The following is an 18,938-nucleotide window of genomic DNA, read 5'->3' as shown; positions in this document are numbered from 1 at the left end:
ACAGAGGCGTATACACTAGCTCCTGCAGATTTCTTCAGGGTTGACTCCACCAGCAGAGATTCATGGGGAAGTTGGTGTTTGTCAAATCCTGAAATTGGAATCACTTTATAAAGAGATTCCAGTTTTTTTGGGGCTCCTGGGATCGTCAAAGGAGTTTCCGAATTCTTATAAAAAGTTTCCCTCAAGATGTCATGGAGGGGCAACTTCAAAAACTCTTTAGGAGGTTGGTCAAAATCCAAAGCATCCAGAAATGCCTTGGATTTTTTTGAGTCAGACTCTAAAGGAATAGAAAGGGTGTCTGACATCTCCTTTAAAAATTTGGTGAAGGAGGAGTGCTCTGGCTTAGCAGCAGGATCCTGCACCGATGGATCATCCTCATCAGATGAATAATCTTCCTCGGTACCGAGGGGATCATCAGAGTCGTCCCACAAGTCAGGGTCCCGTACCGATTGGAGACGGCCCTGAGAAAGTGGAGTAGATGTTTCAGTATGCTTAGTCTTGCGTACCGATTTCCCTGAACGGGTGGAGACGGTACCTGGGGAGTGTAGTACGGTACGGGGTTCAGAGAACGGTACCGGGTCAGAAATCGTAGGAGTAGTACGCCGCTTCGGTTCCGCTGACAGAACAGGCATGGATAGAGATTTGTGCGGTGCCGATAAAGTCGATGTCAATAAAAGAGGCTGATCGACAGTCGGCACCGAAGGCTCACTAGGTACCGACACTGGAAGATTCGGAGTCAACAGAGCCGGGAGCAAGTGTTGGAGTTGCTCCTTAAGTTGGACCTGGAGGATAGAGGGGCAATGCGCTCATCCAATGTTGGTCCCGATGGCACCGGTACCGGTTTTTTCTTGCTCGGTACCTTCGGTGCCGCTCGACGCTCGGGTGAAGTCGATGCCGATGACGAGGCAGTGACTTCAATGGGAGCGGAGCGCTTACGGGGCCGGCGCTCAGTCTGCAGGACTTGGCTCACTGCATGCTCGACTGGCGGCCCTAGAACAGTAGGGGAAGGCTTCTTAGCCGGCTTACCTACAGGAGTCGACACCGGCGATGTATCTTGCGGTGCCGAGACAGTCGGTGTCGATTTGGAGGAAGTCGTCGACGTCGATACCGGTGTAACTTCCATAGCGGTACCAAAAAGGATCCGCTGTTGAATTTGTCGATTTTTTAACGTTCTCTTTTGTAAAGAACTACAGCGGGTGCAGGTTTCAGCCCTATGGTCCGGACTCAGACACTGGAGGCACCACTTGTGCGGGTCGGAGAGGGATATAGGGCGCGCACACCCCTGACACTTTTTGAAACCCGGTGACAGGGGCATGAAGGGAAAAACTGCTGTAGCAAAATCGAAGCCCGAGGCTTCGATGGTGCCAACAGGCCCCGCCGGGGCAGATCGAAAAAAAAAAAAAAGAAAAAGAAAACGATCTTTTTTTTTTTTTTTTTCACAAACGAAATAAAAGAGTAAGAAAAGAAAATATGAAGAGAAAAATACGCGCGAGCGGGAAGGCAAGTGAATAAGAAAAATTTTCCAACAGCCGTTGGAAACACGCATCTTCTTAGCTCTGCGGAATTAAGAAAACTGGGGACCGCGCGCCTCCGTCGGGCGGGAAGGCACTCGCGCACGCGCGGTGCGGCCTAGCTAGAACTTTCTAAAGTTCTTAGAGTGCAATCACTCTAAAATTGTCCGTACCGGGGCTCCGTCGGTGCCGTCACCCATCAGTCAAGAATATGCTGCCTGCTTGTCCTGGGATAAATCATATTAAGGCAAAAAGCTCAGTACATAGAACCTCTTATAACATTTATGTTATTTCAGGTCCTTATACTGAATTGGTCAACTGCCATATAATCATTTATGTCAAACCTCCGTCCCACCCTTACTTTATTTATGTCTAGCTAAAGTTATAAATTAATTTTAATATCAAAAAATCAACAACCTAATGTCTGACAGAGAAAAAATCCTTTTGTATATATAAAAAGAAACAGCAACACTTATCTAAATGGTGTTCGCTAGTACCAACATTAGTGAGTGTTTCAATAAACACCTGACGCTCCACTTTATCTAGAGCGTTTAAGCTTTCCTAGGGAGATAATATAACTGTTGCTGAACTTCATGTTCCTATTCTAAATGTGCTCGTGCAAATCATTTGCATGCAAACTTGATAGTGAACTAATCGCTGTTTGAAAATCGGCCAGATAATTGGCCAACAGCAATCAAGTCGTTATCTTTAGTGAATCTAGCCCTAAATCTCTTCCAAGGTATCTGTGGACATCTTATAAGGGCTTGAGTGAGGTAGACACTAATTACATACCTGTGACTGAAGTGTGGAGATCTGTTTCACCAGATTCCCTTTGGCCTCTTCCTCTTCTTCTAGTTGCTCTCGTAAGCTGTTTTTCTCATCTTCTGCCTGCTTAAGCTTGGTGCTCAGACTCAGTTTTTGTCGTGTCTCTTCCTGTAGCAGTTCCTACAAACAGCACAGCTTGTTTAGCAGAGTAGGAACTTCAAGTTTAATGTATCCTCTTAAGCCTCCACTGTAGCTAATTTCACCAAATAGAATTAGTCTCATGATCTAAAATTTTAGAAGAATTGAGACAATTTATCAGATACCTGCTAGAGACTGAAAGTCATAAGCCAAGATTTTAATTTTAACTCATGGTGCATTCCTACTACACAACAAGTACCGTATTTTCACGCATATAACGCGCGCGTTATACGCGTTTTTACCTACCGCGCATACCCCTCGCGCGTTATATGCGTGAGCGCGGTATACAAAAGTTTTAAAACATAGTTCCCACCCCGCCCGACTCACCCCCCCCAGCAGGACCGCTCGCACCCCCACCCCGAACGACCGCTCGCACGCGCTCCCACCCGCACCCACGATCGGAGCAAGAGGGAGCCCAAGCCCTCTTGCCCGGCCGACTCCCCGACGTCCGATACATCCCCCCCCCCGGCAGGACCACTCGCACCCCCACCCCGAACGACCGCTCGCACGCGCTCCCACCCGCACCCGCATCCACGATCGGAGCAAGAGGGAGCCCAAGCCCTCTTGCCTGGCCGACTCCCCGACGTCCGACACACCCCCCCCCCCCCCGGCAGGACCACTCGCACCCCCACCCCGAACGACCGCTCGCACGCGCTCCCACCCGCACCCGCATCCACGATCGGAGCAAGAGGGAGCCCAAGCCCTCTTGCCCGGCCGACTCCCCGACGTCCGATACATCCCCCCCCCGGCAGGACCACTCGCACCCCCACCCCGAAGGACCGCCGACTTCCCGACAATATCGGGCCAGGAGGGAGCCCAAATCCTCCTGGCCACGGCGACCCCCTAACCCCACCCCGCACTACATTACGGGCAGGAGGGATCCCAGGCCCTCCTGCCCTCGACGCAAACCCCCCTCCCCCCCAACGACCGCCCCCCCCAAGAACCTCCGACCGCTCCCCCAGCCGACCCGCGACCCCCCTGGCGACCCCCACGACCCCCCCACCCCCCTTCCCCGTACCTTTGGTAGTTGGCCGGACAGACGGGAGCCAAACCCGCCTGTCCGGCAGGCAGCCAACGAAGGAATGAGGCCGGATTGGCCCATCCATCCTAAAGCTCCGCCTACTGGTGGGGCCTAAGGCGCGTGGGCCAATCAGAATAGGCCCTGGAGCCTTAGGTCCCACCTGGGGGCGCGGCCTGAGGCACATGGGCCCAACCCGACCATGTGCCTCAGGCCGCGCCCCCAGGTGGGACCTAAGGCTCCAGGGCCTATTCTGATTGGCCCACGCGCCTTAGGCCCCACCAGTAGGCGGAGCTTTAGGATGGATGGGCCAATCCGGCCTCATTCCTTTGTTGGCTGCCTGCCGGACAGGCGGGTTTGGCTCCCGTCTGTCCGGCCAACTACCAAAGGTACGGGGAAGGGGGGTGGGGGGTCGTGGGGGTCGCCAGGGGGGTCGCGGGTCGGCTGGGGGAGCGGTCGGAGGTTCTTGGGGGGGGCGGTCGTTGGGGGGGAGGGGGGTTTGCGTCGAGGGCAGGAGGGCCTGGGATCCCTCCTGCCCGTAATGTAGTGCGGGGTGGGGTTAGGGGGTCGCCGTGGCCAGGAGGGTTTGGGCTCCCTTCTGGCCCAACTACCAAAGGTACGGGGAAGGGGGGTGGGGGGTCGTGGGGGTCGCCAGGGGGGGTCGCGGGTCGGCTGGGGGTGGCGGTCGGAGGTTCTTGGGGGGGGGCAGTCGTTGGAGGGAGGGGGGTTTGCGTCGAGGGCAGGAGGGCCTGGGATCCCTCCTGCCCGTAATGTAGTGCGGGGTGGGGTTAGGGGGTCGCCGTGGCCAGGAGGATTTGGGCTCCCTCCTGGCCCGATATTGTTGGGGAGTCGGCGGTCCTTCGGGGGGAGGGATGTATCGGACGTCGGGGGGGGGGGCATCAGGCTTTCAGGATGGGGACAGACCTTCAAGGGGGGACAGTGCACGGAAGTCAGGGGGGGTGAACGGAGAGTCGGAAAGTCAGGGCGGGCGAAAGGAGCGTCGGGCAGCATGCGCGGTATACCAGTGAGCGCGGTATACCAAAGTTTTTGTACATATCATCGTGATTTCTGCGCGCTATACCCGTGTGCGCGTTTTATACGGGTGCGCGTTATTTGCGTGAAAATACGGTAACTGAAATACTGCTTTGCTTTAAAGTTTATCACTACTTTTCAAAAGTAATGCCACATCGGGGAGGACCCATAGTCCTGTCATGCATTTAAGATTTGTATATTTTATTTGTTTACTACACTGAATGCTTTCAGGTACTGCAGTATATAAATTATTTTCAATAAATTTAGTATTTATTAACCTATTTTTGAAATGCATTGTTTTACATTTTAAGAACCTCAGATTAATTTGTGATCTCTGCATGGCTTACAAAGTAGATATAAGCAGAAAGACAGCAGAAATATCTTAAGACGACATAAAAACAAGGAATTACAGTCCAGAATAAATCTACTGTGAATTTGTTTTAGCTTATTCTGTTTTTGAGACAAGAAACCTAGAGGACCTTTAACATAACCTTTTATCACAATCTGTGACAAACATGTGTACTTTGATTTGAAAATTAACTCTCCCCCCTCCCCCAAAGTGTTGAAGTCATCCTAGTCTTCGTTAGCCAGAAATAATTTCACTTAAGTTACTGGCCTTGCAAATATGCTGGTCCAGTACAACGGTTTTCCAAAAATTTGAGATAGTTAAAATAAGTCAGAATTTCAGAGTTTAAAAATAAGTCTTGCTCCCATTTCACTTGTGTGTAAACAGCACAGTGTCATTCTGAGTAACAAAGACCACAATATTTGTTGTACTATGACTACAGTGTCTCAAAAGTCAAGTACCGTAGTCTAAGCTTTACAGCAAGTGATGGCAGATGTATTGCTGTAGGTCATTGAATTGGGAGCCCATGGACAACAGCCCCACAAGATTTGAGCATAGAAGCATGAAAGAGCTACTTGTAGTCCAGTCACAGAGATGTTATACTAACTTGGGTATCTTGCAATTGTGATTCCATTGTAGAAAAATCCTTGGCTAGCTTGATTGACTTGCTCTCTGCTTGAGACAGCATACCGGTGACATTATCCAGCTCAACCTGCACAGGAAATGGGGAAAATGTGTCAAATAGTGACTCAAATATGCTTTCCTATTGCCTTCCAGATCCAACTTATAGATTTGGATGAAAGTCATCAAACACAAACAGGGAAGAGGTTTAATTTGGTTTAAAATTCTTTATTCATTTTTACCTCTTAAAACACCCTGCCACAGCAGGGGACCCAGCTGAAACCTGCCCCTGTTTTTCCAATACAGGGAGAAGGTCACCTGAGGTTGCAGACAACATGGAGGGGCCTGTCTGTGAAAATGGCGAAGTTCTGCCTTCCCGCCAAAATAACCCCTCCAGGGCCTGTAGCGGCTGGGAAGCTGAATCTGTTCCAGCCCTAAAACAGGCAAGCCGACATCAGCTGTTAACAAAAATCAGCTGAGAGGGCGGTGGGGAAAGACCGGGCTTCTCCACTGCTCCCTGCCGACTCGCGAGGCACTAAGGCCGGGGAGCCCTGGACGCCTGCAGTCACTGCCGACAGAGCTCCACGACCACACCGGCCCAAACAGCTGATTTCAGGCCGGCCATGAGTGCCTTGCGTCTGGACCAAATTGTGCACCTCTCCCCCTGAGAAGCACTCAATTGCGCCATTCGTGACCTAGCTAGAATAAAAGTGCCAATTAGTTTAAAAATACAGTAAATTACAGCATAGTGAAAGGGAAAGCAACCCTTCAGACCGGCATTACCTCAGGATTTTTATTTTTACAGAATAGACTCCACAGGTTCTCAAAGCAATATGCCTTGCTTGATTTAGGGGGAAAGGCTTACTGCTGAGGCTCCTCTAAAAAAAATGTGGGGAGGTGGAGAAAATGGGGGGAGGGACCCAGCACGAGATCCACCGGGTTTGACACCCCTGAGGTTGGACGGACCCTCAAACAGGGACCACCCAAGCTCAATCCGGCCAAAAACAGGGACTAGAAACCCCTAAACAATGTCCAACAGCCCTACCAAGGGAGATGGGTGCAGCTCATTCAACACCTGCTGGAGACTGAAAGAAGACTGACAGGAATAGGGGAAAGTCTCTCTTATGTACTATTCCACAGTTTTGTTTCAGTCTCCACCTGCTAGTCATGATGAGATACATACCCACTTGTAAGATTTAACCTCTACTGGTCTGGAGAGTGCTAAAGAATAGGGGCATTTTTTTGTTAACTAATGCAAACTTTATCTGGGCACCCCAAATAATAAGTGAGGAGCATTTGAACATTTAAGCATTTGTTCAATTTTGATTCTAGAAACTATGCCTCAACCAATTCATCTCATACAACTTTTACCTGCATCCTGTTGGCTCTCTCTGACAGCTCTGACCGGCCTCTTTCTCCCTCCGTGAATTTGACATGGATTTCTTGCAGACTGGCTTCTACTTTCTTCCGCTTGTGTTCAGAGTCCCCTTTGCCCTGCAAGAGGGCTTTCACTTCATTGGCCAGCTCATTACGCTCACTTTCAAGGGCTTGCTTGGCTTTTTCCAGATTACTTTTTAACTATAATTGTGTAGAGAAAAAAACCCCAATCACTTCAGATATTTTTTGAACTCAAGAATCAATTTCTTGCTTTTCTTACTTTCTACAACCCAGTCTAGGGCTTTAGAAGAACGTTCATGCAAATTGTCATGAACACCACAAATTAATATATTCTATGTTGGTGCACTGCTTCCACAAGGAGACCAAGGATTTCCTAGTTTTACTTCCTAGCCAAACTTCGGGGGTCAGTGTAAAAGATGTGTTTATGTTTAACAAAACCTTTTACTAAGTATTTTTCCAAGTTATTACCCAATATATCAAGATTTCAGAATTTAAAACATAAGAACATAGAAAAGTAGAATGGTTAGTATGAACCGACAGAACCTGTAATTACTCCCAATGTTAAAAGCTATTCTTATTTTTTTTTCTCTTACATTTATCCTAGTTGGGTATTCCATCATATAAGGAAGTGCAGCACTTCAACTGACAACTCTTCCAAAAGGGCCAGGAAGTGTGCCATTATCACTAGGATCTAGAATCAGAAAATGATATTAAATATTGAACTAAGGCCAGTACTAGGCAGACTTGCACTGTCTGTATATGGCCTTTTGTGGGAGGATGCGCTGGGGAAGGCTTCAATGGCTGGGAGGGTGTAGATGGGCTGGAGTGAATTTTGACGGAGATTTTGGCAGTTGGAACCCAAGCACAGTACCGGGTAGAGCTTTGGATTCTTGCCCAGAAATAGCTAAGAAGAAAAAAATTGAATCAGGACAGGCAGACTGGTTGGACCATTCAGGTCTTTATTTGCCGTCATGTATGTTACTATCACTGTTTTAGCTGCAATTTTATTTCAGCAGAAACAGTAACATTTTTCAACATGTAAATTAAGTATCTCCCTAATTAGTAGCAGATGAAATTATATTCTCTTATCATCCTTAGTTTCTAATGCTTTAATAGAGAGCAACATGCCTACAAAACAAATTACCATATTTTTCACTCCATTAGATGCACTTTTTTCCCCTCCAAAAGTGGGTGGAAATAAGGGTGCATCTAATAGAGTGAATACGCAAAGCACACCCCCCCTGTTAATTTATTTTAATGTTGCCACCCTCCCTTTCTTGCCGGCCCTCTTCCTCCTCCCCCCGCGCATACCTTTTTTAAAAAAACTTCTGGTGCCTCACTCGCTGAGGGTGGTGCACAAGGGTTGCTGGCTGCCTAGTCCCTGCTTCCGCCGAGAACGGCAGACACGGCTGCCTCCTTTTCTGTTCTCTAGCAGCATAGTGGCACACCGGGTTGCCTACCTGGTCCCGCGCTGCTTCCCGTGAGATATGCTAACAGAAAGCACAGTTACTTACTGTAACAGGTGTTATCTAGGGACAGCAGGCAGATATTCTCTACATGTGGGTGATGTCATCTACGGAGCCCCCATGTGGGTGATGTCATCTACGGAGCCCCCTAGTGGACGTTCTCGCAAGCAGACTTGCTTGAAGATCTTCAAGCTTGCGAGTGTACCGTGCATGTGTGAGTGCCCCTCCCACCCGACCTAGGGCATGCGTCTCATCAGCGAGCCTCAGTTCAGAAAGCAAGCAAAAAGCCAACCTGGGGAGGTGGGTGGGTTGCGAGAATATCTGCCTGCTGTCCCTGGATAACACCTGTTACGGTAAGTAACCGTGCTTTATCCCAGGACAAGCAGGCAGCATATTCTCTACATGTGGGAGACTCCAAGCTAACCCGAATGGGATGGTGGGAGAGTTGGCAAAGTAGGAGAACAGGTTTCGCAAAACCGACTGTCCAAAATGGTTATCACGCCTGGAGAAAGCATCCAGACAGTAGAGAGAGGTGAAAGTATGAATCGAGGACCAAGTGGCAGCCTTGCAGATTTCCTCAATCGGAGTCGAGCGGAGGAAAGCAACAGACGCTGCCATCGCTCTGACCCTGTGGCCCGTGACTCGACCCGGCAGGGAGAGACCAGCCTGAGCGTAACAGAAAGAGATACAAGCGGCCAACCAATTAGAAATGGTCCGCCCCAAGCGATTAGGATCAAAAGAGATGAACAGCTGGGGAGCAGTACGATGAGGAGCAGTGCGCTTGAAGTAGAAAGCCAGCACACGCTTACAGTCAAGGGAAAGCAGAGCCACCTCTCCAGAATGAGAATGTGGCTTTGGAAAAAACACAGGAAGAACAATGGATTGGTTGATGTGAAAACCCGAAACAACCTTAGGCAAGAACTTAGGATGGGTACGGAGAACCACCTTATCATGATGGAAGACAGTGAAAGGCGGGTCCACCACTAAGGCCTGATGCTCACTGACCCGACGGGCAGAAGTGAAGGCAATAAGAAACACAACTTTCCAAGTGAGAAACTTAAAGTGAGCCCGCGCCAGCGGTTCAAAAGGAGGCTTCATCAGTTGAACAAGGACCATGTTGAGATCCCAAACCACAGGAGGAGGTTTAAGGGGCGGATGAACGTGAAAAAGGCCCTTCATGAAGCGGGAAACAACAGGATGAACAGAGAGAGGTTTCCCATCAACAGGCTGACTCTAATCAAAGAGGACTTGATTAGAGCGCCAGACAAGTGCAACAGGTAATCCAGGACAGACAAGGAGGCAGACTGCGGGTCTAGGCGCAGCTGAGCACACCAAGAAGAAAAACGGGTCCACTTCTGATGGTAACACTGGCGAGTGGACTCCTTCCGAGAGGCCTCCAGGACATCCAGCACAGACTGGGAGAACTGGAACGAAGGCATCAAGTCTTGAGGAACCAAGCTGTTAAGTGTAAAGGCTGCAGGTTGGGATGAAGCAGAGATCCCCAACTTTGCGTTAGCAGAGAAGGAAAAACAGGCAGTAGAAGAGGCTCCCTGGAACTGAGCTGCAGCAGAAGGGAGAACCAGGGCTGTCAGGGCCACCGAGGAGCTATCAGAATCATGGTGGCGTGCGTGGATTTGAGCATGATGAGAGTCTACAGAATCAGAGGGAATGGAGGAAATGCATACAGAAACAGGTTCGTCCAATCTAGAAGGAAGGCATCCGCCTCGATCCTGTGGGGGGCGTAAACCCTGGAGCAGAAGCGGGGCAACTTGTGATTGAGGGGGGACGCGAACAGATCGACATCCGGAGTCCCCCAACGAGCAAACACCTGACGCAGGGTCGAGGAATGGAGAGACCATTCGTGAGGTTGCAGCAGACGACTCAACCTGTCCGCCAGGCAATTTTGCTGGCCCTGAATGTAGACTGCCCGAAGGAAAACGTTATGGCAGACGGCCCTAACCCAGAGCTGCATCGCCTCCTGGCACAGGGACCAAGACCACGTGCCCCCTTGTTTATTGATATAATACATGGCGACCTGGTTGTCCGTGCGAACCAGCACCACATTGTCGCGAAGCAGGTGACAAAAAGCTTTCAGAGTGAGAAAAACCGCTCGAAGCTCTAGCAGATTGATGTGACAAAGGCAGTCAGCACTGGACCAAAGACCCTCAGTGCGAAGACCGTCCAGATGAGCCCCCCAAGCAAAGGCCGACGAGTCCGTCGTGAGGACCTTCTGCGGGGGAGGAGCATGAAACAGAAAACCTCTGGAAAGATTGGAAGAGAGCATCCACCAGCGGAGAGACTGCTTCAACAAAGGAGTCACGACAATGAGACAGGAACCTGATCCTGGTTCCATTGAGAGGCCAGCGTCCACTGAGGAATGCGGAGGTGAAGTCTGGCAAAAGGAGTCACATGAACAATGGAGGCCATGTGGCCGAGCAGGACCATCATGAGCCGAGCCGGGACCGAGGCCAGGAGAGCCACCCACTGACACAAGTGGACAATGGTCTCCTGATGAGGCCGAGGCAAGAAAGAGTGGAGGCGAACCGCTCCGATGAACTCGAGAGACTGGGATGGACAGAGGTGAGATTTGGGAAAGTTCACCTCGAATCCGAGACTCTGAAGGAAGAAAATGACTTGATTCGTCGCTCGCAGAACCTGCTGGCGAAAGGACGCTTTGATCAACCAAAATTGTCAAGGTAGGGAAACATCTGCAGCCTGCGGAGACGCAGGGCTGCTGCCACCACTACCATGCATTTCGTGAAAACCCTTGGAGAGGCCGAAGGGAAAAACGCGATACTGGAGGTGGAGATCCCCCACCCTGAATCTCAGATACCGGTGAGAGGCCGGATGTATCAGAATGTGTGTACACGCCTCCTTGAGGTCCAACAAGCACAGCCAGTCCCCTTTGTCCATCAGGGGATACAACATAGGAAGGGTGAGCATTCTGAACTGTTCCTTGACCAGAAACTTGCTCAGGGCATGGAGGTCCAGGATCAGACGCAGATCCCCTGTTTTCTTGGGTACCGGAAAGTACCGGGAATAAAACCCCGTATTCCACTGATCCGGAGGAACCTCCTCGACTGCCCGAAGGCAACGGAGGGCCTGAGCTGCCTGCAGGAGAAGAGGCAGTTGGGATCTCGCAGAAGGAAACTCTCTTGGTGACTGAAGTGAAGGGAGTACCCTTCCCGGACAACGGAAAGGACCCAACTGTCTGTTGTAAGACTTTCCCACTGAGGATAAAAATGATGGAGATGACCCCTGATGGGAAGGGGGGAAGGCTCCAGAAGGAAGGGAGCCAGCAGGCTCGGACAGGAATTGTCAAAAAGACGGCCCAGGCTTTGCCGGAGCCGGGCCTTAGCTTGACGTTGCTTTGGAGGCTGAGGCCGCTTCGCAGGCGGCCGAGAGAACGCAGGAGTAGATTTCTGCGGATACTTCCAAAGAGGAATTTTGTAATGCCGGGCCGGGGGAGTCTTCGGCTTAAGTCTCACCAGAGAGGCGAAGGACCATTCGTGTTCCGAGAGGCACTTGGTGGCCGCCTCAATGGAATCATCAGAGTTCATGACCCACGCAAGTGAGATTAGCAAGACGATCCTGGAGGTTCGGATCCATATCGATGATCCTGAGCCAGGCATGGCGACGCATGGAGATCGCAAAGGCCGTGACCCTCGAGGACAACTCAAAAGCATTGTAGGTGGCCTGAAACATATAGAGGCGGAGCTGGGAGAGAGTCTCCTCAAGAAGATAAAACTCCTGACGCCGAGAAGCTGGCACGTCCGCTTGAAAGGAGTGGAGGGCTTCCACACAGAATCTGAGCTAGGACGTGAAGATAAAATTATAGTTTAGGACACGGTTCGCCATCATTGAATTTTGATAAAGGCGGCGACCAAACTTGTCCATCGTACGGTCCTCCCGTCCCGGAGGGAACAGCAGCGTACACCTTTGAGGGGTTTGTCTTTTTCAAGGAGGACTCAACCACCAAGGATTGGTGAGAAAGCTGAGAACTTTCAAACCCCTTGACCGGGATCATCCGGTAACGGGATTCCAATTTGGAGGGAATGGCCATAACCGCATAAAGTGTCTCCAGATTCCAGAGAAATGTCTGTCGAAGAACCTGAAGTAGAGGCAAATGCAGCGCCTCACGAGGCGGAAGAGAAACACCCATCTCCGCCAGGTATTCCTGGGTATAACGGGTCTTAGACTGGAGGTCCAGATTCAGGGCCTTACCCATGTCAGAAATGAAACGAGAAAAAGAGGAGGTTCTAGAAGAAGAGGACACATCCTCCGGAGGGGACCCCGATCGCAATCTGGGGGCAGCAGAGAAAGAGGGAGAAATTTCCCTCGAGTAGTATGCCGGAGCCTCGCGAATGGGAGATCGAGGAGGCTCGACTAGACCGTCTCGGAGGCATTGAGGAACAACCCCGGGAAAGGTGTATCGGGAAGAACCCCAGAGTCCGAGGTACTAGCTTGCGCAGCCTCGGTGAAGACGGAGTAAACGAAAACTCCCCTAAAGGCCTTGAAGAGGACCCCTGGGAGGCGCCCACAGCTTCATCGGGGAAAGTTAACCAGCTTCCAATTTCAAGTCAATAACAGTAGCCGAGGTCTTTGTTGTCGGAGACTGGCCCCGAAGGGAAGAAGACCGCAATTTTTTTGGAAGGGGCAAGCCTTGACAAGGTAGAGGACGAAAGAGGGGCCTCCTTCTGAGACCCTCGAAAAATCACAGGCCCCGAATCAGGGGACGAAGAATCGCTCGAGGCGACTCTGCGAGTCTTATGGGCACCGCCCCTAGACCCAAGAGAAGGACGCTCAGGCTGGTCAGACCGGGACTGGGTCAAGACCGAGGTCAGCGGCGTCGAGGTCGGGAGAAGTTGGCTCACAACCAAGGAAAGCTGCGTAGTAAGGATAGCCTTAAGCATGTCCTCGAACTTAGGCACCGAGACCAAGAGAGATTGGGTTGGAGGTGCAGCAGTGCGCTCCTTCGGGGCGACCTCGAGGAAGAGTATTCCCTACATGAGGAGGCACACTTTGTATGAGATCGACGAGGCCGATGAGGTGGCAACCACGCGAGACTCCGAGGTAGGCTTCTTTGCCGGCACACCTGAGGAGGGAAGAGGAGACTTACCCGAGGCCGGTGTAGCAGGAGGAGCCGAGGCTGAATCCTTCGAGGCTGAGGACTTCAAAGCCGAGGCACCCAATGACAGTGCCGAGGCCGAGCTCGAAGCCTGTCCCGCTGGATCCATCGGGTCAAAGAGTTGGAGAATCTTGGCCACCCTCCGACGAAGAGCCAGCGATTGTAAAGTTGCACAACGCGGGCACGATTCAGCGTGGTGCTTCGCACCCAGGCATTCCACACACCAACGATGGGGGTTAGTGATGGAGATCACCCGGTTGCACCTAGTGCAGTTCTGAAACCCGGAACGAGGCCGGGAGATAAGAAAAAAGACGACTGCGACCCCGCGAGGCCAGGCGGCCAGAGCAAGACCGGTCAACCCAGTCAAAAAGACATGGAAAGCAAAATAAAGACATGAACACTGGGACTCACCCGAAATAAAACAAATAAGCCGCAGTGCAAAGAGGGAAAATGAGATCGCGCAAAGCAAGGGAGCAGTGCTTCTGGCTCCGCGGAAAACATAGAACTGAGGCCACGCTGAGGAGACGCATGCCCTAGGTCGGGTGGGAGGGGCACTCGTGCATGCATGGTACACTTGCAAGCTTGAAGATCTTCAAGCAAGTCTGTTTGCGAGAACGTCAGCTAGGGGGCTCCGTAGATGATGTCACCCACATGTAGAGAATATGCTGCCTGCTCGTCCTGGGATAATACATGCTTTCTACCAACTCAATTTTACGTGTTAAGTACCAGACTGCCTGCTCTGCTGGAACGAGACCATATGTATGCATCCCATACAGAAACTTTCCTTTTAGCAAGAGAACTTAGCCCTGCTCAATTCCATCATCAAGTTGTAAAATTGATTGTGCAAATTACTACTATTCAAAGATCTACTTAAAAGGTTTCCTAGGCTTGAAACGTGCTTTGCAGCAGGGCTTCTCAACTAGGGTCAACACCCCACATTTGGGGTCATGACCTATTGGGCCCAGAAGTGCATAGGCCAGTACATCTTTACAACATCAGGCGAGAAGGCAGTCACATGCAGGTATAGGCAGTGTCTAAAGATTTAAAGTCACAGTGCACTTGGCACTGTCCATAACGGGTTCCATGGATGACATTACTCACATGTGAGAATATTATGCTTGCTTGTCCTTGGAGAAAGGACCTTATATTGTGGAAAGGTCCATATTAAATGTGGATGAGAAAATATTGGCCAACATACTGGCCTTGAGATTGGCTCAGGAGATACCAATTTAATTCATATAGACCAGGGATCTCAAAGTCCCTCCTTGAGGGCTGCAATCCAGTCAGGTTTTCAGGATTTCCCCAATGAATATGCATTGAAAACAGTGCATGTACATAGATTTCATGCATATTTATTAGGGAAATCCTGAAAACCCGACTGGATCGCGGTCCTCAAGGAGGGACTGAGATCCCTGATATAGACCAACTGGGAGTTATATCAGGTAACAAGTGGCAGGTAATATACAGTAAAATGGACCCTGAAGGAGATCTGGGCAGCAAATTGGCTATTGATGCAGAAAAAGCCTTTGATAATATTAAACTGGGGTTTTATTTTTTAATGGGGTGGTCCTGAAAATGATAGGCGATAGTTTTAATAAAGGGGTTTAGAGGTTTTATGAGGGGTTGAAAGTTAAGGTTAGGGTTAATGGAAGTACTCTAAGGGATTTGCACTGGATAGGGTTAGAAAGCAGGTGTGACCCCTGCCCCCTTTGATTTCAATAGAATTGTTTGTAATGAGAGTTAGGAGGAATCTGGACAAAGGAATGAGGGTGAAGGGCTAGGACCATTTGCAGACATTCTCTTTTATGTTTCAACAATGTTTATTGATGAACTGCTCCACATTAAACAATGTCAAATACAAAACAATTCTTGTGTCATTTATCTTACTCTTATCCCCTGACCTTAACCCACCACCCTGTCCTAGATACACACCATATCCTTCGCCCCCCTTGGTGTTCAGAGTATAGTAGATACAGGGTTGCCAGCAGGGATCAACCACCTGATCAGAACAATTCTTGAAAAGGCACCAAATGCGCACATAACCGAAGAGAACTCAAGAGTAGAAACCACCTTAACTGACTATCCTTCCTTGCTTAGGTGATCCCTTTCAAGAGCCAAGCCGTAAGATGAAAGGGACCAGGATCAAACATGGGAATGGGACCCTGAGTGAGAAGATTGCTCGAGAGGGGCAGAGGAAGCAGATCTTCCACAAGGTGGCGAATCAGATCCATGTACCAAAGACGCCTTGGCCAATCCGGAACCACCAGGATTGCTTGGCCTGTGTGTCACGCAATGCAAACAATTCTGCCCAGTGGCCACAGAGGAAAGACATACAGCAGGCCGTCTGTTGGCCAAGCCTGCACCAGAGCATTCAACCACTCTGTCTAGAAGTCCCTGCACCGACTGAAGAACCTTGGTACTTTGGTGTTGACACTCGTAGCTATGAGGTCCATCGACCCAAAGACTTGAAGAAACTCCCATGCCCGAAGGTAATGAGAATCATTAGAGAGCAAATCTGCAACTGCAACTTCAGCTCTCAGACCTCAGAAAGAAAGACCCTCCTCAGACTGGTGTCGAAGAACTCTGAGATACTCCAAGCACTGAGACGGAGCCAACCAACACTTGGAAAGATTGACAACCCAGTCCAGTGACTGCAGTAACCCCATGCCCCGAGCCATGACTCAGGAGCTCTCCTAAAAGGACTTCCCTCAAATCAACCAGTCATCCAGATAAGGATGAACCAAGATGCCCTCCTTGAGGAAGGCTGCCACCACAACCTTGGTGAAGGAGCCGTGGCCAGACCAAACGGAAGCACACAAAATGATAATACTTTCCCAAAAATCACAAAGTGAAGGAATCACTGATGAGAATCCTGAATTGGAATATGAAGGTAAGCTTCCATCAGGTTGAGAGAAGTCAGGAATTCTCCCAGATACACTGCTAAAATGGACTTGAGGGTCTCCATCTGAAATGGAAAGGACCCGGAGTGCTGGGTTTATACTTTTCAGATACAGAATAGGCCCAAAATAGGCCTTCTTTTCTTGGGAACCACTAAGTAAATGGAGTACCATCTGGAGTGAATCTCCGAGAGGAGGCACTGGCACCACGGACCGGAGTTCCACCAATCTCCAAAGAATCTGAAGAAACACCAGTTTCTTCCAAGTGTACTGATAAGGGAAGAGAGAAAAAGATCTGGCAAGGGCCAGTTGAACTCGAGTTCATAACTGTCCTAAATCACTTCCAAAACTCACTGATCAGTTGTGACCTTGTTCCATCCTGGTAAAACTCCCATAAATGGGCTCCCACCGGTACTGGGGAAAGGACCCGAACACAGTCATTGGCCTAAATGGGTGGGGGTGGAAGCACTGGAGGTGTCACGACCCCCTGCGGTGGGCTCCAGAAAAGGACTGCATGCAATGAAAGAAGCATCCTCTGGAAGGGAAGATGGTCAAACCCTGGCCAGGACGATACCTATGAAACTCACGCAGATGCCCATGCCCATAGCTGGAGCTTTCCCGAGACGCCAAACAAGGCTTGTACTCCGGAAGCCAAGGCACCTTAGGATCACTCAAGTCCTGAATAAGCTTGTCCAGCTCCTCACCAAAGAGGAACAAACCCTGAAAAGGAAATTTACTGAGCTTTGAATAAGAGGCCGAATCTGCCGAGGGTACGCTGAGTGGCCACTCCGAGGGTCACAGACTTAGCTGTTGCCCACAAGAAATCATACATGGCATCAGAAAGATAAGAAGCGCCAAGCTCGATCTTAGCCACCTCTTGATTTACTAAAGACCAGTCAGCAGACTCCTGGTCAAGAAAACGCTCGGACCACTGGAAACAAGCTATGTCCTGGAGGGTCTCTAGTGGTCAAACCACCTACCATGAGCACTGTATGCTGGCGAGCAATGGCCAAAACCACAGCAACCACCACAGGAATGTATCCCTAATCACACCAGGAATGGTACAGAGATGAGCCATGGACCGTGCCAAGTGAAAAGGTGTGCCTGGAGTCTTCCACTGTGTGTGCACCACATTCCGAATATCCTAATGCATATAAAAAGAATAGGAGACAGACCATATCCCCCAAGGCAGAGGAGCCACAACCCAAGGAGGGGGGGGGGGGTACTTAGCTTCTTTCTCAAAGCGCAAAACAGAACATGCATGAAGAATCGGCTCCTGCAACTCTTCCTGGTGAAAAATGCGTATGACTGAAGCGTCCTTGCCAACCAGCGAATCTGAAGCCCAACCATCTGCCACATCCTCCCCTCGAGAGCATCCTGGGATCACCCAAGATGTCCAAGTTCTCATCAAGAAAGACCACATCAGCGAGGAAAGAAGCCTCACCCCACAAAACACATGAACGCTTGAACAGAGGAAGAGGGGCTGTACGGGGGCATACACCAAAGGGAGCAACCCCTCCCAAAGAACTTGAGACCCCCAGGGAATAAGCAGGATCCCCAGATGCCTGGCCAGTAAGTCTTGTACATAGCTAACACTTCAAGGGCAAAACTCTCTGGTGGCAAAAAAGCATGCCTGTTCCTGTCTTTCTAAAACAGGAGGGATGTCACCTGAGGCCGACAGGCAAAATGGCGGAGCTTCCTGCCAAAACTGGAGAAAAGCCCACCAAAAAATACTCCCCCGATGTCAGCACAGCTAAAGAGGCCTTACCGGGCCCAGACGGTAAAGAAAAACTGCTAGCAAAATCAGCTGGTACAGTAAGGGAATCCCCAGCACTATTGGCAGTAGGGGAAACCTGAATTCCCAACTGCCAGTAGACGTAACGGCTGGAGTATCCCCTGTGTAGGCGGTAGGAAAAGTCCGGGCCTCTCCACCACCGACAAGTGGTGAATGAGTGAAGGGGAACCCTTCTTGCTGGCATTCAAAGCCGACGAGGATTCCCCCTCACAACACCCAGAGCACTTCGAGCAGATGCTGGATACATCAATTGCATGGTGGGAACACAATGAGCATGTCTTTAACTTCTTTAAAATGCTCATTGTGAACCACTAGGGAGAAAAAGAAAAATGCTGGTTAGCAATAAAATTCAATTAAGGGTAATTAAAAGCTTCCCTTCAGACTTGCACAGCCTTGGGATTTTTTTGGGGCTCTCAAAGTTGTAGTCTTTGCCTGACTGTGGCAAGGCATACAGATGAGGCATCGCTAAGAAAAAAAATTAGGGAGATGGCAGAAATGAGGGGAGGGACTCAGTTGTCCGAATGTGACACACCCCTGAGAGCGAAAGGGCCCCCCAAGCTCTATCTGGACTGAAAAAAGGGATAAGAAAAGGCCACTAATCACATCCAACAGACCCTAGCTAACAGGAACGACTTACCATCTCTATCTGCTGGAGACAGAACAGACTGATTGTAGATGGGACTGCATAGCCCACTTGTACTACTACTAAAAGTCAATGTGTTCTCAGTTTCCACTTTTTGGTTAAGAACATAAGAACTGCCAT

At 50.1% G+C, this 18,938-nt stretch overlaps 1 protein-coding gene across 2 annotated transcripts in view; it reads right to left on the bottom strand.

The window, feature by feature from the left end:
• The window catches only part of MYH9 (myosin heavy chain 9), an 807,001-nt gene that overhangs the window by 211,154 nt on the left and 576,909 nt on the right, over positions 1-18,938 (bottom strand). For both annotated transcript variants that reach the window (XM_033935132.1, XM_033935133.1), the window contains exons 28-30: positions 6,863-7,069; positions 5,478-5,582; positions 2,304-2,456 (exon numbers count right to left, since the gene is read on the bottom strand). In XM_033935132.1, coding sequence (XP_033791023.1) covers positions 2,304-2,456; positions 5,478-5,582; positions 6,863-7,069 — 465 coding nt within the window. The remainder of the gene's footprint in view (positions 1-2,303; positions 2,457-5,477; positions 5,583-6,862; positions 7,070-18,938) is intronic.

Source organism: Geotrypetes seraphini, chromosome 2 (assembly GCF_902459505.1).
Source record: "Geotrypetes seraphini chromosome 2, aGeoSer1.1, whole genome shotgun sequence".
NCBI lineage: Eukaryota > Metazoa > Chordata > Amphibia > Gymnophiona > Dermophiidae > Geotrypetes > Geotrypetes seraphini.
The sequence above is the reverse complement of the archived record's forward strand: the minus strand, read 5'-3'. Positions and strand labels throughout refer to the sequence as shown.